At 50.6% G+C, this 20,174-nt stretch overlaps 1 protein-coding gene across 9 annotated transcripts in view; it reads left to right on the forward strand.

Annotated features, from left to right (window-relative positions):
* LOC147113239 (cytosolic purine 5'-nucleotidase) overlaps nucleotides 1-20,174 on the forward strand; it is a 197,088-nt gene that overhangs the window by 154,323 nt on the left and 22,591 nt on the right. For all 9 annotated transcript variants that reach the window (XM_085994112.1, XM_085994111.1, XM_085994114.1 and 6 more), the window contains 5 exons: nucleotides 2,323-2,414; nucleotides 13,016-13,073; nucleotides 17,333-17,426; nucleotides 18,151-18,204; nucleotides 20,073-20,156. In XM_085994112.1, the coding sequence (XP_085850238.1) occupies nucleotides 2,323-2,414; nucleotides 13,016-13,073; nucleotides 17,333-17,426; nucleotides 18,151-18,204; nucleotides 20,073-20,156 (382 nt within the window). The remainder of the gene's footprint in view (nucleotides 1-2,322; nucleotides 2,415-13,015; nucleotides 13,074-17,332; nucleotides 17,427-18,150; nucleotides 18,205-20,072; nucleotides 20,157-20,174) is intronic.

Consider the following 20,174-nt stretch of genomic DNA (forward strand, 5'->3'; position numbering starts at 1 on the left):
GCAGTGTATACAGACAGGACCGGGGCTCTGTCCCACTGCCCAGTGAGAGGCAGTGTGTACAGACAGGACCGGGGCTCTGACCACTGTCCAGTGAGAGGCAGTGTATACAGACAGGACCGGGGCTCTGTCCCACTGCCCAGTGAGAGGCAGTGTGTACAGACAGGACCGGGGCTCTGACCACTGTCCAGTGAGAGGCAGTGTGTACAGACAGGACCGGGGCTCTGTCCCACTGCCCAGTGAGAGGCAGTGTGTACAGACAGGACCGGGGCTCTGACCACTGTCCAGTGAGAGGCAGTGTATACAGACAGGACCGGGGCTCTGACCACTGTCCAGTGAGAGGCAGTGTATACAGACAGGGCTGGGGCTCTGACCACTGCCCAGTGAGAGGCAGTGTGTACAGACAGGACCGGGGCTCTGACCACTGTCCAGTGAGAGGCAGTGTGTACAGACAGGACCGGGGCTCTGACCACTGCCCAGTGAGAGGCAGTGTGTACAGACAGGACCGGGGCTCTGACCACTGTCCAGTGAGAGGCAGTGTGTACAGACAGGACCGGGGCTCTGACCACTGCCCAGTGAGAGGCAGTGTGTACAGACAGGACCGGGGCTCTGACCACTGTCCAGTGAGAGGCAGTGTGTACAGACAGGACCGGGGCTCTGACCACTGTCCAGTGAGAGGCAGTGTATACAGACAGGACCGGGGCTCTGACCACTGCCCAGTGAGAGGCAGTGTGTACAGACAGGATCGGGGCTCTGACCACTGCCCAGTGAGAGGCAGTGTGTACAGACAGGGCCGGGGCTCTGACCACTGTCCAGTGAGGGGGCAGTGTGTACAGACAGGGCTGGGGCTCTGACCACTGTCCAGTGAGGGTGCAGTGTGTACAGACAGGGCTGGGGCTCTGACCACTGCCCAGTGAGAGGCAGTGTATACAGACAGGACCGGGGCTCTGACCACTGCCCAGTGAGAGGCAGTGTGTACAGACAGGACCGGGGCTCTGACCACTGTCCAGTGAGAGGCAGTGTGTACAGACAGGACCGGGGCTCTGACCACTGTCCAGTGAGAGGCAGTGTGTACAGACAGGACCGGGGCTCTGACCACTGTCCAGTGAGGGGGCAGTGTGTACAGACAGGACCAGGGCTCTGACCACTGCCCAGTGAGAGGCAGTGTGTACAGACAGGACCGGGGCTCTGACCACTGCCCAGTGAGAGGCAGTGTGTACAGACAGGGCTGGGGCTCTGACCACTGCCCAGTGAGAGGCAGTGTATACAGACAGGACCGGGGCTCTGACCACTGCCCAGTGAGAGGCAGTGTGTACAGACAGGACAGGGGCTCTGACCACTGCCCAGTGAGAGGGCAGTGTGCACAGACAGGACCGGGGCTCTGACCACTGTCCAGTGAGGGGGCAGTGTGTACAGACAGGACCGGGGCTCTGTCCCACTGCCCAGTGAGGCAGTGTGTACAGACAGGACCGGGGCTCTGACCACTGTCCAGTGAGAGGCAGTGTATACAGACAGGACCGGGGCTCTGACCACTGCCCAGTGAGAGGGCAGTGTGTACAGACAGGACCGGGGCTCTGACCACTGTCCAGTGAGGGGGCAGTGTGTACAGACAGGACCGGGGCTCTGACCACTGCCCAGTGAGAGGGCAGTGTGTACAGACAGGACCGGGGCTCTGACCACTGCCCAGTGAGAGGCAGTGTGTACAGACAGGACAGCGGCTCTGACCACTGCCCAGTGAGGCAGTGTGTACAGACAGGGCTGGGATTCTGACCACTGCCCAGTGAGGCAGTGTATACAGACAGGACCGGGGCTCTGACTACTGTCCAGTGAGAGGCAGTGTGTACAGACAGGACCGGGGCTCTGACCACTGTCCAGTGAGAGGCAGTGTGTACAGACAGGGCAGGGGCTCTGACCACAGCCCAGTGAGAGGCAGTGTGTACAGACAGGGCTGGGGCTCTGACCACTGCCCAGTGAGAGGCAGTGTGTACAGACAGGACCGGGGCTCTGACCACTGCCCAGTGAGAGGCAGTGTGTACAGACAGGACAGGGGCTCTGCCCAGTGAAAGAGTTTGCATTAGCGGCTGGATGTTGTGGGTGAATGGCAGAAATAGATGGCTGGAGCTGATGCTGTTTCCACAGTCCATTCCCACTGTGTTGTTCATGGCCATTCCTGGGCTAACCTGCTGTTGTGTGTGGTGTCAGGCAGGGTACCAGGAGCATGGTTGCAGAGCTGCTGTAGATAAAGCAATGCTTTGACTGTGGTGAGGGACTGCAGTCATTTGGTGTGAGAAAATGTGTTGTGTGACATGCGTGTGTTTCTTGCAGCCCAGAAATAAGGGAGCAGTATCCAAACAAATTTATTCAGCGGGATGATATCGAACGCTTCTACATCCTCAACACCCTTTTCAATCTGCCTGGTAAGTTCCTCGTTTCTGATGTATGGGGGAGGAGGAGGATTTGGGGTGGTGAGGGAACCAGACGGAGAAATGTAACCTTTGTCAGTTGGAGTTAAACACAATCTGTGCCCTGGGTGGGGAGGAAATGAAAGTTATTGAGGTCACTGGTTGGCAGTTTTGCAGAAAAGTAATTGGAAACATGGAATGTCATAGAATCATAGAATGGTTACAGCACAGAAGGAGCCCATCGAGCCCGTGCCGGCTCTCGACAAGAGCACGTCAGCTAGTCCCACTCCCCCGCCCTTTCCCAGGAGCCCTGCAAATGTTTTTCCTTCAGGTACTTCTCCAACTCCCTTTTGAAAGCCGTGATTGAATCTGTCTCCACCACCCTTTCAGGCAGTGCATTCCAGATCCTAACCACTTGTAAAAATGGTTTTCCTCATGTCGCCTTTTGGTTCTTTTGCAAATCACCTTAAATCTGTGTCCTCTGATTTTCGACCTTTCCGCCAACAGGAACAGTTTCTCTCTATATACTCTGTCTAGACCCCTTGTGATTTTGAACACCTCTATCAAATCTCCGCTCAATCTTCTCTGCTCTAAGGAGAACAACCCCAGCTTCTCCAGTCTATCCACATAACTGAAGTCCCTCATCCCTGGAACCATTCTTGTAAATCTTTTCTGCACCCTCTCTAAGGCCTTCACATCATTCCTAAAGTGCAGTGCCCAGAATTGGACACAATACTCCAGTTGAGGCTGAATCAGTGTTTTATACAGGTTCATCATAACTTCCTTGCTTTTACATAAGAGCATAAGAAATAGGAGCAGGAGTCGGCCATTTGGCCCCTCAAGCCTGCTCCGCCATTCAACAAGATCATGGCTGATCTTCTCCCTCAACTCCACCTTACCGCACTATCCCCATATATCCCTTAATTTCCTTAGTTCCCAAAAATTTATCGATCTCTGTCTTGAATATACTCAACGACTGAGCCTCCACAGCCCTCTGGGGTAGAGAATTCCAAAGATTCACCACCCTCTGAGTGAAGAAATTGCTCCTCATCTCAGTTCTAAATGGCCGACCCCTTATTCTGAGACTGTGGCCCTGTGTTCTAGATTCCCCAGCCAGGGGAAACATTTTCCCAGCATTAACGCTGTCAATCCCCTTAAGAACTTTATATGTTTCAATGAGACCACCTCTCATTCTTCTAAATGCTAAGGAATATAGGCCAATCTACTCAATCTCTTCTGATAGGGCAATCCCCTCATCCCAGGAACCAGTCTGGTGAACCTTTGTTGCACTCTCTCTATGGCAAGTATATCCTTCCTTAGGTAAGGAGACCAGAACTGTGCACAGTACTCCAGATGTGGCCTCACCAATGCCCTGTATAATTGTAGTAAGACGTCTTTACTCTTACACTCTAATCCCTTTGTAACAAAAGCTAACATACCATTTGCTTTCTTACTTGCTTACTGTACCTGCATGTTAACTTTCTGTGATTCGTGTACAAGGATATCCAGGTCGCTCTGAATGCAAACATTTCACAGTCTCTCTTCATTCAAAAAAATATTCTTTGTTGTTTTTCCTACCAAAGTTCACCCTTCCCCACATTGCATTCCATTTGCCATGTTCTTGCCCACTCAGTCAACCTGTCTATATCTCTCTGCAGCCTCTTTGCATCCTCCTCACAGCTTACTTTCCCACCTAACTTTATATCATCAGCAAACTTGGATACGTTACACTCAGTCCCTTCATCCAAGTCATTAATATAGATTGTACATAGCTGAGGCCCAAGCACTGATCCCCGCTAGTTACAGCCTGCCAAGCCGAAAAAGTCCCGTTTATTCTTACTCTGTTTTCTGTCCATTAACCAATCCTCAATCCATGTTAATATATTACCCCCAATCCCATGAGTCCTAATTTTGTGTAATAACCTCTTGTGTGGCACCTTATCGAATGCTTTAGGAAAATCCAAGTACACTACATCAACTGGTCCCCCTTATAAATCGTACTCGTTACCTCTTCAAGAAACTCGAACAGATTTGTCAAACACAATTTTCCTTTCACTAAACCATGTTGACTCTGTCCAATCACATTACGATTTTCGAAGTGCCCTGTCACCACGTCCCTAATAATAGATTCTAGCATTTTGCCTACTACTGATGTCAGGCTAACTGGCCTATAGTTCCCATGTTTTTCTCTTCCTCCTTTTCTAAATAGCAGGGTTATGTTTGCTACCTTCCAATCCTTGGGGACTGTTCTAGAATCTAGGGAATTCTGGAAGATTAATCCCAGTGCATCCACTATCTCTGTACTCTCTGCCTCTATTTATGAAGCCCAGGATCCCGTTTGCTTTTTTAACCACTTTCTCAACCTGCCCTGCCACCTTCAACGATTTGTGCAGACATATACCCCCAGGTCTCTCTGTTCATGCACCCCCTTTAGGATTGTACCCTTTAGTTTATATTGCCTCTCCTCGTTCTTCTTACCAAAATGTATCACTTCGCACTTTTCTGTGTTAAATTTCATCTGCCACGTGTCCGCCCATTTCACCAGCTTGTCTATGTCTTCTTGAAGTCCATCACTATCCTCCTCACTGTTCACTATATTTTCAAGTTTTGTGTCATCTGCAAATTTTGAAATTGTGCCCTGTACACCCAAGTCCAAGTCATTAATATATAGCAGGAAAAGCAGTGGTCCTAGTACCAACCTCTGGGGAACACCACTGTGTACCTTCCTGCAGTCCGAAAAACAACCATTCACCACTACTCTCTGTTTCCTGTCACTTAGCCAATTCCCTATCCATGCTGCCACTGTCCCTTTTATTCCATGGGCTTCAACTTTGTTGGCAAGCCTATTATGTGGCACTTTATCAAACGCCTTTTGTAAGTCCATGTACACCACGTCAATCGCATTGCCCTCCTCAACCCTCTCTGTTACCTCATCAAAAAACACGATTTACCTTTAAGAAATCGTGCTGGCTTTCCTTAATTAATCCACACTTGCCAAGTGATAATTTTGTCCCTGATTATCGTTTCTAAAAGCTTCCCCACTACCAAGGTTAGACTGACTGGCCTGTAGTTGCTGAGTTTATACTTTCACCCTTTTTTGAACAAGGATGTAACATCTGCAATTCTCCAGTCCTCTGGCACCACCCCCGTATCTAAGGAGGATTGGAAGATTATGGCCAGTACCTCCGCGATTTCCTCCTTAATTTTACTCAGCATCCTTGTATGCATCCCATCTGGTCCTGGTGACTTATCAATTTTAAGTACAGCCAGCCTTTCTAGTACCTCCCTCTATCAGTTTTTATCTCATCCAGTATCTCCATTACCTCCTCTTTCACCATGACTTTGGCAGCATGCTCTTCCTTGGTAAAGACAGATGCAAAGTACCCACTTAGTACCTCAGCCATGCCCTCTGTCTCCATGCGTAGGTCTCTTTTTTTGGTCCCTAATCGGCCCCACCCCTCCTTACTACCCGTTTATTATTTATATGCCTATAGAAGACTTTTGAATTCCCCTTTATGTTAGCTGCCAATGTATTCTCAATGCTCTCTCTTTGCCCCTCACTTCCCTGCTGAACTTTCTATATTCAGCCTGATTCTCACTTGTATTCTCAACCTGTCATATGTGCTCTTTTTCTGCTTCATCTTACTCTCTATCTCTTTTCTCATCCAGGGAGCTCTGACTTTGGTTGCCCTACCTTTCCCTCTCATAGGAATGTACCACGACTGTATCTAAACCATCTCTTCTTTAAAGTTAGCCCATTGTTCGATTACAGTTTTGCCTGCCAATCTTTGATTCCAATTTACCCGGACCAGATCTGTTCTCAACCCACTGAAATTTGCCATCCTCCAATTAAGTATTTTTTACTCTCTTTATTTTCCATAGCTAATCTAAACCTTATGGTACTATGATCACTGTTCCCTAAATGTTCCCCTACTGACACTTGCTCCACTTGACCCACCTCATTCCCCAGAACCAGATCCAGCAATGCCTCCTTCCTCATTGGGCCGGAAACATACTGATCAAGAAAGTTCTCCTGAACACACTTCAGAAATTCTTCCCCATCGCTGCCCTTTAAACTATTACTATCCCAGTCTATATTAGGATAATTGAAGTCCCCCATTATGCCCTTATATCTCCCCCCTTCCCACTGTCCAGGGCCCCAAACACCCCTTCCAGATGAAACAGCGATTTACTTCTTGTACTTGCAATCTAGTATACTGTATTCGCTGCTCACGATGTGGTCTCCTCTACACTGGGGAGACCAAACGCAGATTGGGTGACCGCTTTGTGGAACACCTCCGTTCAGTCCGTAAGGGTGACCCTGAGCTTCCGGTCGCCTGTCACTTTAATTCTCCGCTTCACTCCCACTCTGATCTCTCTGGCTATTGCATTGTTCCACGGAAGCTCAGCGTAAGCGCGAGGAACAGCACCTCATCTTTTGATTAGGCACTTTACAGCCTTCTGGACTCAACATAGAATTCAACAATTTCAGATCATAACCTCGGCCCCTATCATATATATATATTTTTTATCCACACTTTTTGTTTGTGCCTCCTGTTCTTCTCTCCCACAGGGCAGCTGTCCCTCACTCTGCCAGCGCAATTCACACTTCATCTAGAGCCATCCTTTGTTTCGTAACCTGTCCCATTACCATCTCTCTTTGCCTTGAATATCTCTCAATGTCTCTGAACCTCTCCTGCCTTCCATCCTATCACAGACCTTCCCTTTTGTTCTTTCATCCCATTTCCCAGCCCCTAAACTTGCTTAAAAATCTGTTCCATTTCCTGCTTTTTTACAGTTCTGACGAAAGGTCATCGACCTGAAACGTTAACTCTGTTTCTCTCTTCACAGATGCTGCCTGACCTGCTGAGTATCTCCAGCATTTTCTGGTTTTATCCCCCATTATCACTACTCTATACTTCTTGCACCTCTCTGTAATTTCCCTGCAAATTTGCTCCTCTATATCCTTCTCACTAGTTGGTGGCCTATAGCATCGACCTAGTAGTGTAATGGCACCTCTATTATTTCTTAACTCTAACCAAATAGATTCTGTCCTTGACCCCTCCAGGTCATCCTCTCTCTCTAGCACTGTAACATTCTCCTTAACCAATACTGCCACACCACCTCCTTTCTTTCCTGAGCACCTATATCCAGGAATATTTAGTACCCAATCCTGCCCTTTTTTTGAGCCAGGACTCCGTTATCGCCACAACATCATATTCCCATGTGGCTACTTGCGCCTGCAACTCACCAACCTTATTTACCCGCTTCGTGTGTTTACACACATGCACTGTAAACCTATCTTAGACCACCTTGTATTCTCTTAGTCTGACCCCACCTAATACAGTACTATTTCTTACTCTAGGGCTATCTGTCTCTCCCAATCCTTTGTGCACCTTGTTTCTCCTTTCTAATGTTACATCCTGGTGCCCATCCCTCTGCCAAATTAGTTGAAACCCTCCCCCAACAGCACTAGCAAACCCCCCCACCGCGAGGACATTGGTTCCGGCTCTGTTGAGGTGCAACCCATCCGGCCTGTACAGGTGCCACCTCCCCCAGAACCGGTCCCAATGTCCCAGGAATCTAAAGCCCTCCTTCCTGCACCATCTCTCCAGCCAGGACTATTTAGCATTCATCTGCTCTATCCTCCTATTTCTATACTCACTAGCGCTTGGCACAGGGAGTAATCCAGAGATCATCATAGAAATTTACAGCAGGGAAGGAGGCCATTCGGCCCATCTTGTCCATGTTGGCTGACAAAGAGCTATCCACCCTAATCCCACTTTCCAGCACTTGGTCCATAGCCCTGTAGGTTACGGCACTTCAAGTGCATATCCAAGTACTTTTTAATATGATCGAATTCTTCATTAAGCTGGAGGATGAAGTAGTTGATTCAGAGACTAGGGTCCTCAATTTAAATAAAGGAAATTACGATGGTCTGAGGAGCGAGTTGGGTAGGATTGATTGGGGAATGGCAGTCAAAGGGTTGACGGTGGATAGGCAATGGCAAACATTCAAAGACCGAATGGATGAGCTACAGAATTTGTTCATTCCAGTTTGGCATAAAAATAAAACAAAAAAGGTGACGCCACCGTGGCTAACAAGGGAAATTAGGGATAGCATAAGATCCAAGGAGAGGACATATAAATTGGCCAGAAAAAGCAATAATCCTGAGGATTGGGAGCAGTTTAGGATTCAACAAAGGAGGACAAAGGGATTAATTAAGAAAGGGAAAATAGAATATGAGAGTAAGCTAGCAGGGAAGATAAAAACTGACTGTAAAAGCTTTTATAGATATGTGAAGAGAAAAAGGTTGGTGAAGTCAAGCGTAGGTCCCTTGCAGTCAGAATCAGGGGAATTTATAATGGGAAACAAAGAAATGGCAGACCAACTAAATACATACTTTGGTTCTGTCTTCACAAAGGAGGACACAAATAACCTCCCAGAGCTGCCGGGGAACATAGGGTCTGATGAAAGGGTTGAACTGAAAGAAATCAGTATTTGTAGGGAAATGGTATTAGGAAAATTGATGGGACCGAAGGCCGATAAATCCCCAGGGCCTGATAATCTACATCCCAGGGTACTTAAGGAAGTGGCCCTAGAAATAGTAGATGCATTGCTGGTCATCTTCCAGAACTCGATAGACTCTGGAACAGTACCCATGGATTGGAGGGTAGCTAATGTTACCCCACTATTCAAAAAAGGTGGTAGAGAAAAAGCGGGGAATTATAGACCGGTAAGCCTGACATCGGTAGTGGGGAAAATGCTAGAGTCTATTATAAAAGATGTAATAGCAGAGCACTTGGAAAGCAGTGACAGGATCGGACAAAGTCAACATGGATTTACAAAAGGTAAATCATGCTTGACTAATCTGGAATTTTTTGAGGATGTAACTGGTAAAATAGATAAGGGAGAACCAGTGGATGTGGTGTATTTGGACTTTCAGAAGGCTTTTGCTAAGGTCCCACATAAGAGATTAGCGTGCAAAATTAAGGCACATGGGATTGGGGGCAAGGTATTGACTTGGATAGAGAACTGGTTGGCGGACAGAAAGCAAAGCGTTGGAATAAACGGGTCGTTTTCCGAGTGGCAGGCAGTGACTAGTGGGGTACCGCAAGGATCGGTCCTAGGACCCCAGCTGTTCACAATATATATTAATGATCTGGACGAGGGAATTGGATGTAATATCTCCAAATTTGCAGACGACACAAAGCTGGGTGGGAGGGTAAGCTGTGAGGAGGATGTCGTGAAACTCCAGTACGATTTGGACAGGTTGGGTGATTGGGCAGAAACATGGCAAATGCACTATAATGTGGATAAATGTGAGGTTATCCACTTTGGTGGCAAAAACAGGAAGGCAGATTATTATTTGAATGGCAATAGATTGGGAGAAGGGGAAGTGCAAAGAGACCTGGGTGTCCTTGTGCACCAGTCGCTGAAGGTAAGCATGCAGGTGCAGCAGGCGGTTAAGAAGGCAAATGGTATGTTGGCCTTCATAGCAAGAGGGTTCGAGTACAGGAACAAGGATGTCTTGCTACAGTTGTACAGGGCCTTGGTGAGACTGCACCTTGAGTATTGTGTGCAGTTTTGGTCACCTTACCTGAGGAAGGACGTTCTTGCCATGGAAGGAGTGCAGCGAAGATTCACCAGGCTGATACCTGGGATGGCAGGAATGACGTATGAGGAGAGATTGTGTCGATTGGGCTTATACTCACTGGAGTTTAGAAGATTGAGAGGGGATCTCATCGAAACCTATAAAATTCTGTCAGGCCTGGACAGACTAGATGCAGGAAGGATGTTTCTGATGGCCGGGGAGTCCAGAACCAGGGGTCATAGCCTAAGGATAAGGGGTAAGTCATTTAGGACTGAAATGAGGAGGAATTTCTTCACCCAGAGAGTGGTGAACCTGTGGAATTCTCTGCCACAGAGGGCGGTGGAGGCCAGTTCATTAAATATATTCAAGAAAGAGTTGGATATATTTCTTAAGGCTAAAGGGATCAAGGGATATGGGGAGAAGGCAGGGACAGGGTACTGAATTTGGATGATCAGCCATGATCTCATTGAATGGCGGAGCAGGCTCGAAGGGCCGAATGGCCTACTCCTGCTCCTATCTTCTATGTTTCCATATTAAATGTGATGAGGGTTTCTGCCTCTACCACCCTTTCAGGCAGAGAGTTCCAGACCCCCACCACCCTCTGGGTGAAAAAAGGTCTCCTCAAATCCCCTCTAAACCTCCGACCAATTACTTTAAATCTATGCCCCTGGTTATTGATCTCTCTGCTAAGGGAAATAGGTCCTTCCTATCCACTCTATCTAGGCCCCTTATAATTTTATACACTCAATTAAGTCTCCCCTCAGCCTCCTCTGTTCCAAAGAAAACAACCCCAGCGTATCCAATCTTTCCTCACAACTAAAATTCTCCAGTCCTGGCAACACCCTCGTAAATCAAGTCTGCACCCCCTCTAGTGCAATCACATCCTTCCTGTAATGTGGTGACCAGAACTGCACGCAGTATTCTAGCTGCGGCCTAACTAGTGTTTTATACAGTTCAAGCATAACCTCCCTGCTCTTATATTCTCTGCCTCGTCTAATAAAGGCAAGTATTCCGTATGCCTTCTTAACCACCTTATCTATCTGTCCTGCTACCTTCAGGGATCTGTGGACATGCACTCCAAGGTCCCTCTGATCCTCTGCACTTCTCAGTGTCCTTCCATTTATAGAGTATTCCTGTGCCTTGTTAGCCCTCCCCAAATGCATTACCTCACACTTCTCCAGATTGAATTCCATTTACCACTTTTCTGCCCACCTGACCAATCCATTGATATCTTCCTGCAACTTTCTTCTTCATTATCAACCACACGGCCAATTTTTGTGTCATCTGCAAACTTCTTAATCATACTTCCTACATTCAAGTCCAAATCATTGAGATTACTACCTTTTGAGGTCCTGCTTTTTAATCTCTTTCCTAGCTCCCTAAAATCTGCCTGCAAGACCTCATCCCTCTTTCTACTTATGTAGTTGATACCAATATGGACCACGACCACTGGCTGTTCACCCTTCCCCCTCAGAATGTTCTGCAGCCGCTCAGTGACATCCTTGACCCTGGCACCAGGGAGACAACATACCATCTTGGAATCACATCTGCGGCCACAAACGCCTGTGTGTCCCCCTAACTATTGAATCCCCTACCACTATTGCCTTCCCGATCTTTCTCCTACCCCACCATACAGATGAGCCACCTGCGGTGCCGTGGACTTAGCTCTGGCTGTACTCCCCAGAGGAACCATCGCCCTCACCAGTATTCAGTAGTGAATACTGGTTGGAGAGCGAGATGCACTCAGGACTCCTGCACTACCTGCCTGGTCCTTCTTGTCTGTCTGGCGCTCAGCCATTCCCTCTCTGTCTGCACACCCTTACGCTGCGGGGTGACCACCTCCTGAAAAGTGCTAGCCCCGTAGCTCTCCGCCTCACAGATGCACCGCAGTGATGCCAGCTGCTGGTCAAGCTCCAAAACCTGGAGCTTGAGCCCCTCCAGCTGATGACACCTCCTGCACATGTGTTTGTCCAGGACACTGGAAGCATCCTGGAGTTCCCACATAGTACAAGATGTGCATTCCATACGACTGAGGTGTCCTGCCATGCCTCTACTTAATAGATTATTAACTAACTTAACAGAAATAAACTTAAGACTTGAAAAACAATCACCAGCTACTCATCAGTTTGTTTTTTTCTCTTCAGCTCCTTCCCTTGTGCTGATGTCACTTACCTCACTCCCTGATGCTCGCACTCCCTCAGGGCTCTCGGGCCTACCTTTATCTGCGGCCGCTCCTCTCGCTCTCTCTTCCTTCCCCCTCTGCTTCGAATTCCCGCTCTCTCCAAATTCCCAATTTAGCACTCTTGTCCAGAAGCACTTAGAATGTGATCTCAAAATGTACAAAAATCCTGCAATCCTGTGTAAAGAGTAATTTGACTTATTGAGGTCACTATAAACCAGTGACCCTAATTAGAATCCTAGCTCACAGTCCCTGAAATCCTGGGGAAAATCCTAGGGTCTTGTTGGCCTGACTCTTGACGGTGTCTCGTGGGGGAACGTTGTGCAAAGTGGCATGGCTGCTGCTTAATGTTTCACAAGCTGCTCATTGCTGGACCAGTCAGCAAGATACGGGAGCTCTGTATTTAGGCCCTTGTAAAAACATCCTTTAGGTAGACAACTGTATCATTCTTGGGTTGGCATTTTTGTCCCTTGCAGCACAGTGTATTGCAGCTGGGGGGCTTCGGTCAGTGACACTGACCAACTGTTGGGAAGTATGAGGGTGCCCTGGAGGTACACGCCATTCTTTAGCGATTAATGGGCAGTTCCATGCCTTGTGTTCTCTGGCACGGTGCTTTGATAAGCCGCTGATCTGAGATGCTTTCTCAGCGTTTCTGTTCCATGATGGCAAAGGCTCTGAAAACCTTGTCCTGTGTGGCCACCTAGCCACTGCTCACTCGATATCTTATAGTATTTCCCCCTTTGCGTTCCTTGGTGATGGCTGTTGCTGCTGTTTTAGGTGCTAAGGGCATCTGATTCGGAGTTCATTTCTCACTGGGTTTTCCTGTTCTCTTTCCCTCCCCAGAGACCTACCTGTTTGCTTGCCTGGTTGATTTTTTCACCAATTGCCCCCGATACACAAGGTAAGCATCGGTCTGCTCGGGAACAAGTCCACACCCTCGGGGGTGTGGGGCTCCTTACTTTCTCGCATCCCTGAAGTATTCACGCTGGTTAAATAGTTCATACCTGTAAATATAGAATAACTCCTTGGTGTAATTACATTGGGTACTTTGTGACAGATCAATCTGTGTAACAAACCCTGTACACTCCCTTATCATGGACTCTACCCACCCATTTAATCTCCTTCCACAGCCCAGCTACACACCCAGATCCCCAAAGGTAAGTGAGCAAAGCACCAGAACATTAGTCCAACCTCACCTATTCCCGATTCACCGGTGGCCTGTCCTGAGCAGCACGGGAACCGTTGTGTCCCTGGAGTATTTCCTGATCTCGGTCAGAACCTATCCCTATTACTCCCCCATTCTCAGCCAGATATTTATCCAGCTCCATTTTGAAGGAGCGACATGGGTTGATTTTTAGCGCGTCTGTTCCTTCAGCGACTCAGTATTCCGAGTATTGCTGTCCTTGTGACCAATGAACACAATCCAGTAATTGGAAAATTGAGCTGAGAGAAAAGTTAAGGAGTCTGAAGATGGTCCGACTTTGAGTCATGGCCTAGTTCTGCTTTCCTTGGATTGTGAATTCTGTACCCGTGTTCTGTGCTTACACGGACAGTGTCTGTGCCTCTCACCAACTCTCTTGTCTGCCCCTCAATCTTGCCTCCAATGAAAACGACTTTGATTCTGAGTCTCCTTGTAACACAAACCTTAAATCCCAGACTTGTACTTGTTGCTTTCCTCTGAACTCTGTGTTCTTCTGAAGGTCGAGAGTTTGAAACGTGCGCACTGTTCCGAGCCTGCCTCCGCCCCCCAGTGAGCCAGTGGACACTCGCTCTCCCTCTGGCTCTCTCTCTTCCCTCTGGCTCTCTCTTCCCTCTGCGCCTCTCTCTCTTCCCTCTGCGCCTCTCTCTCTTCCCTCTGCGCCTCTCTCTCTTCCCTCTGCGCCTCTCTCTCTTCCCTCTGCGCCTCTCTCTCTTCCCTCTGCGCCTCTCTCTCTTCCCTCTGCGCCTCTCTCTCTTCCCTCTGCGCCTCTCTCTCTTCCCTCTGCGCCTCTCTCTCTTCCCTCTGCGCCTCTCTCTCTTCCCTCTGCGCCTCTCTCTCTTCCCTCTGCGCCTCTCTCTCTTCCCTCTGCGCGCCTCTCTCTTCCCTCTGCGCGCCTCTCTCTTCCCTCTGCGCGCCTCTCTCTTCCCTCTGCGCGCCTCTCTCTTCCCTCTGCGCGCCTCTCTCTTCCCTCTGCGCGCCTCTCTCTTCCCTCTGCGCGCCTCTCTCTTCCCTCTGCGCGCCTCTCTCTTCCCTCTGCGCGCCTCTCTCTTCCCTCTGCGCGCCTCTCTCTTCCCTCTGCGCGCCTCTCTCTTCCCTCTGCGCGCCTCTCTCTTCCCTCTGCGCGCCTCTCTCTTCCCTCTGCGCGCCTCTCTCTTCCCTCTGCGCGCCTCTCTCTTCCCTCTGCGCGCCTCTCTCTTCCCTCTGCGCGCCTCTCTCTTCCCTCTGCGCGCCTCTCTCTTCCCTCTGCGCGCCTCTCTCTTCCCTCTGCGCGCCTCTCTCTTCCCTCTGCGCGCCTCTCTCTTCCCTCTGCGCGCCTCTCTCTTCCCTCTGCGCGCCTCTCTCTTCCCTCTGCGCGCCTCTCTCTTCCCTCTGCGCGCCTCTCTCTTCCCTCTGCGCGCCTCTCTCTTCCCTCTGCGCGCCTCTCTCTTCCCTCTGCGCGCCTCTCTCTTCCCTCTGCGCGCCTCTCTCTTCCCTCTGCGCGCCTCTCTCTTCCCTCTGCGCGCCTCTCTCTTCCCTCTGCGCGCCTCTCTCTTCCCTCTGCGCGCCTCTCTCTTCCCTCTGCGCGCCTCTCTCTTCCCTCTGCGCGCCTCTCTCTTCCCTCTGCGCGCCTCTCTCTTCCCTCTGCGCGCCTCTCTCTTCCCTCTGCGCGCCTCTCTCTTCCCTCTGCGCGCCTCTCTCTTCCCTCTGCGCGCCTCTCTCTTCCCTCTGCGCGCCTCTCTCTTCCCTCTGCGCGCCTCTCTCTTCCCTCTGCGCGCCTCTCTCTTCCCTCTGCGCGCCTCTCTCTTCCCTCTGCGCGCCTCTCTCTTCCCTCTGCGCGCCTCTCTCTTCCCTCTGCGCGCCTCTCTCTTCCCTCTGCGCGCCTCTCTCTTCCCTCTGCGCGCCTCTCTCTTCCCTCTGCGCGCCTCTCTCTTCCCTCTGCGCGCCTCTCTCTTCCCTCTGCGCGCCTCTCTCTTCCCTCTGCGCGCCTCTCTCTTCCCTCTGCGCGCCTCTCTCTTCCCTCTGCGCGCCTCTCTCTTCCCTCTGCGCGCCTCTCTCTTCCCTCTGCGCGCCTCTCTCTTCCCTCTGCGCGCCTCTCTCTTCCCTCTGCGCGCCTCTCTCTTCCCTCTGCGCGCCTCTCTCTTCCCTCTGCGCGCCTCTCTCTTCCCTCTGCGCGCCTCTCTCTTCCCTCTGCGCGCCTCTCTCTTCCCTCTGCGCGCCTCTCTCTTCCCTCTGCGCGCCTCTCTCTTCCCTCTGCGCGCCTCTCTCTTCCCTCTGCGCGCCTCTCTCTTCCCTCTGCGCCTCTCTCTTCCCTCTGCGCCTCTCTCTTCCCTCTGCGCCTCTCTCTTCCCTCTGCGCCTCTCTCTTCCCTCTGCGCCTCTCTCTTCCCTCTGCGCCTCTCTCTTCCCTCTGCGCCTCTCTCTTCCCTCTGCGCCTCTCTCTTCCCTCTGCGCCTCTCTCTTCCCTCTGCGCCTCTCTCTTCCCTCTGCGCCTCTCTCTTCCCTCTGCGCCTCTCTCTTCCCTCTGCGCGCGCCTCTCTCTTCCCTCTGCGCCTCTCTCTCTTCCCTCTGCGCCTCTCTCTCTTCCCTCTGCGACCCTCTCTCTTCCCTCTGCGCCTCTCTCTCTTCCCTCTGCGCCTCTCTCTCTTCCCTCTGCGCCTCTCTCTCTTCCCTCTGCGCCTCTCTCTCTTCCCTCTGCGCCTCTCTCTCTTCCCTCTGCGCCTCTCTCTCTTCCCTCTGCGCCTCTCTCTCTTCCCTCTGCGCCTCTCTCTCTTCCCTCTGCGCCTCTCTCTCTTCCCTCTGCGCCTCTCTCTCTTCCCTCTGCGCCTCTCTCTCTTCCCTCTGCGCGCCTCTCTCTTCCCTCTGCGCGCCTCTCTCTTCCCTCTGCGCGCCTCTCTCTTCCCTCTGCGCCTCTCTCTTCCCTCTGCGCGCCTCTCTCTTCCCTCTGCGCGCCTCTCTCTTCCCTCTGCGCGCCTCTCTCTTCCCTCTGCGCGCCTCTCTCTTCCCTCTGCGCGCCTCTCTCTTCCCTCTGCGCGCCTCTCTCTTCCCTCTGCGCGCCTCTCTCTTCCCTCTGCGCGCCTCTCTCTTCCCTCTGCGCGCCTCTCTCTTCCCTCTGCGCGCCTCTCTCTTCCCTCTGCGCGCGCCTCTCTCTTCCCTCTGCGCGCGCCTCTCTCTTCCCTCTGCGCGCGCCTCTCTCTTCCCTCTGCGCGCGCCCCTCTCTTCCCTCTGCGCGCGCCTCTGGCTTGCGCTCTCTCTCTCGCTATCTGGCACTCACAATTTCACAATTCAAATGCTTTATTGGCATGAAAGTTTACAGAGAACCATATTGCCAAAGCTTTCACAACAAAAAAGTACAGTTTTCCAACATTCTGTAGGTGTCAAACAATTTTGACCCTTGTTGGGTACATACAATATTACTTTTCTCTCTTTCTCTCTCTCTTTCTCTCTCGCTATCTGGCACTCTTTCTTTCTCTCTGGCTCTCTCGCGCTCGCTCTCTCGCTATCTGGCTCTCTCTGGCGCTCTCTCGCACTCTCTCGCTTGCTCTCTTGCTATCTGGCACTCTTTTTCTCTCTCTCTCTCTCGGGCTCTCTCGCTCGCTCTCTCGGGCGCGCTTTCTCTCTCGGGCGCGCTCTCTCTCTCTGGCTCTCTCTGACTGTCTCTCTCTTTTTCTCTCTCTGACTCTCTTTTTCTCTCTCTGACTGTCTCTCTCTGGCTCTCTCTGACTGTCTGTCTGTCTCTCTCTGACTGTCTGTCTGTCTCTGTCTCTCTCTCTCTCTGGCTCTCTCTGACTGTCTCTCTCTCTCTGGCTCTCTTTGGCTCTCTCGCTCGCTCTTGATCGATGAAGCAGATTGTGCAGGGTTTAGCAATGGAATCTGTTTGCTGGTTCCGGTGATGTCTCGTTGCATTCTCTCATGGTTGCTGTTGACTCTTCCCATGCCGGTGTCTGAGAGGAGCTTGCCTGACCTGACGCTCTTTGCACACAGCTGTAATACAGGATTTAAAGATGGTGATCTCTTCATGTCCTTCAAGAGTATGTTCCAGGATGTGCGGGACGCTGTCGACTGGGTCCACTACAAGGTAACTAGTCTGGTTTAAAACACTTCTGGATTCTGTTCAGTATCTAATGGATCTGAAATTGATCTGTAGACCAGAAATCATGAACTGCAACCTGAGCGAGATGGGTATAAATGGCAATGATTACAACCGAGACCTTGGGAAAAAGACTTGCATTTCTATAGCCCCTTTCACCACCTCAGGACATCCCAAAGCGCTTCACAGTCAATGAAGTACTTTTGAAGTGTAGTCACTGTTGTAATGTGGGAAACGTGGCAGCCAATTTCTCCACAGCAAGCTCCCACAAACAGCAATGAGATAAATGACCAGATAAGCTGTTTTAGTGATGTTTGCTGAGGGGTAAATATTGGCCCCAGGACACGGGATAATCAACAGATTATTGGACCAAGGCATCATAGTCTCATTTGGTGCTGGACTGACGTGGCATCCACATTCTCGCACTCTCGTGCAGATCTACAATCAGATGCTGCCATCAAGGGATGCAAAGGAGAACTGCAGCATTTAGGAATGTTACAGAAGTTCCAGTAGCTCTTGCCCCAGTGATCTTTATAACCCAAGAGAATGATTACTTGTACCATATCCAGCAGCACAATCTAATGTTTAACAGTTTTATAAATCACATCTATCTGAATGTTAGAGTTGTGCTTTTTGCACACACCAGAATGAGTCTCTCACAGGGCAAGCGTGCACTGCAGTACCCACGTTCTGACTCTCTCATTTTATTTAGGGATCTTTGAAAGAGAAGACTTTGGAAAACCTGGCGACCTATGTTGTTAAAGAGGTAAGTTAGTGTGTGCCGTGTTGGTGCTCTGTCTGTCTGTGTGTTAAAAGTCTCAGGAAGTGGATCATTTGAAGGCTGGCCTCGGATAGACAGAGAATCCGTCCCACCAGCCATGGTGCAATCAGCTTTTGTTTGATCAAAGGGCAGGAATGGGTCCTGACAGCTTACTATGGCAGGGGAGGGTAGAGACAGACCAATAGCTGTGGCCTGTAGTTACAGCCCACTCAACTGCCCTGCAGACTTCACGAAGAGACACTGAACTTACCGACCTTTCTTAATAGATCACCCCCACATACCCACCTTCTCACATTTCTGAACCCCACCTTCTCCCCATATCCCTCAATCCCTTCTATGATTTAGACTTCAATGTAGGGGGCATGGTTAAGAAGTTTGCAGATGATGCAAAAATTGGCCGTGTGGTTGATAGTGAGGAAGAAAGCTGTAGACTGCAGGAAGATATCAATGGACTGGTTGGGTGGGCAGAAAAGTGGCAAATGGAATTCAATCCAGAGTAGTGTGAGGTAATGCATTTGGGGAGGGCTAACAAGACAAAGGAATACACTATAGGACACTGAGAAATGTAGAGGGACCTTGGAGTGCATGTCCACAGATCCCTGAAGGTAGCAGGACAGGTAGATAAACTGGTTAAGAAGGCATACGGAATACTTTCCTTTATTAGCCAAGGCATAGAATATAAGAGCAGGGAAGTTATGCTTGAATTGTATAAAACACTAATTAGGCCACAGCTAGAATACTGCATGCAGTTCTGGTCACCGCATTACAGGAGGGATGTGAGTGCACCAGAGAGAGTGCAGAGGAGATTTACGAGGATGTTGCCAGGACTGGGGAATTTTAGTTATAAGGAAAGATTGGATAGGCTGGAGTTGTTTTCTTTGGAACAGAGGAGGCTGAGGGGAGACTTAATTGAGGTGTATAAAATTACGAGGGGCCTGGGTAGAGAGTGGGTAGGAAGGACCTATTTCCCTTAGTGGAGAGGCCAATAACCAGGGGGCAGAGATTTAAAGTAATTGGTAGAAGGATTAGAGGGGAGTTGAGGAGAACTTTTTTCACCCAGCCGGTGGTGGGGGTCTGGAACTCGCTGCCTGAAAGGGTGGTAGAGGCAGAGACCCTCATCACAGTTAAAAAGTACTTGGATATGCGCTTGAAGTACCGTAACCTACAGGGCTACGGACCAAGAGCTGGAAAGTGGGATTCGGCTGGTTAGCGCTTTTTCGGCTGGCACAGACAAGATGGGCCGAATGGCGGCCTCCTGTGCTGTAAATTTCTGATTCTATAAACACATCTAATTGCCTCTTGCCCCATCACACTGCCCACCTGAATGTGCTTCTCTGGGAACTTATTCCACAGCTCAATTGCCTTTTGGGTGAGTGGGAGGGAGAGTTGTTACTTTGGGTGGTGTGCAGCTTCTGGACTCAATGCTGATGGTGAGGTATGATGCAGGAGTGTGAGGACCAGTGGAAGTGGGGTGTGCCGGGGGGAAAGGTGCTGCGGGACCCCCGGGCGGTGGTGCCAGGTGCTGTAGGGAGCCGGGCGGTGGTGCCAGGTGCTGTGGGGAGCCGGGCGGTGGTGCCAGATGTTGTGGGGAGCCGGGCGGTGCCAGATGTTGTGGTGCCAGGTGCTGCGGGACCCCCGGGCGGTGGTGCCAGGTGCTGTAGGGAGCCAGGCGGTGGTGCCAGGTGCTGTGGGGAGCCTGGCGGTGGTGCCAGATGTTGTGGTGCCAGGTGCTGCGGGACCGCCGGGCGGTGGTGCCAGGTGTTGTGGTGCCAGGTGCTGCGGGGAGCAGGGCGGTGGTGCCAGGTGCTGTGGGGAGCCGGTCTGTGTTTGATGCTGAGCTGTTTCTCTTTCAGCCAAAAGTGGCGCTGCTGTTGAGCCGGATGAACGAAGTTGGCAAAGTGTTTTTGGTCACAAACAGCGATTACACCTACACCAATGTGAGTACCTGCTGACTG

Source organism: Somniosus microcephalus, chromosome 8, assembly GCF_052327205.1.
Source record: "Somniosus microcephalus isolate GS21.2 chromosome 8, FLI_Smic_1.0, whole genome shotgun sequence".
Lineage (NCBI taxonomy): Eukaryota > Metazoa > Chordata > Chondrichthyes > Squaliformes > Somniosidae > Somniosus > Somniosus microcephalus.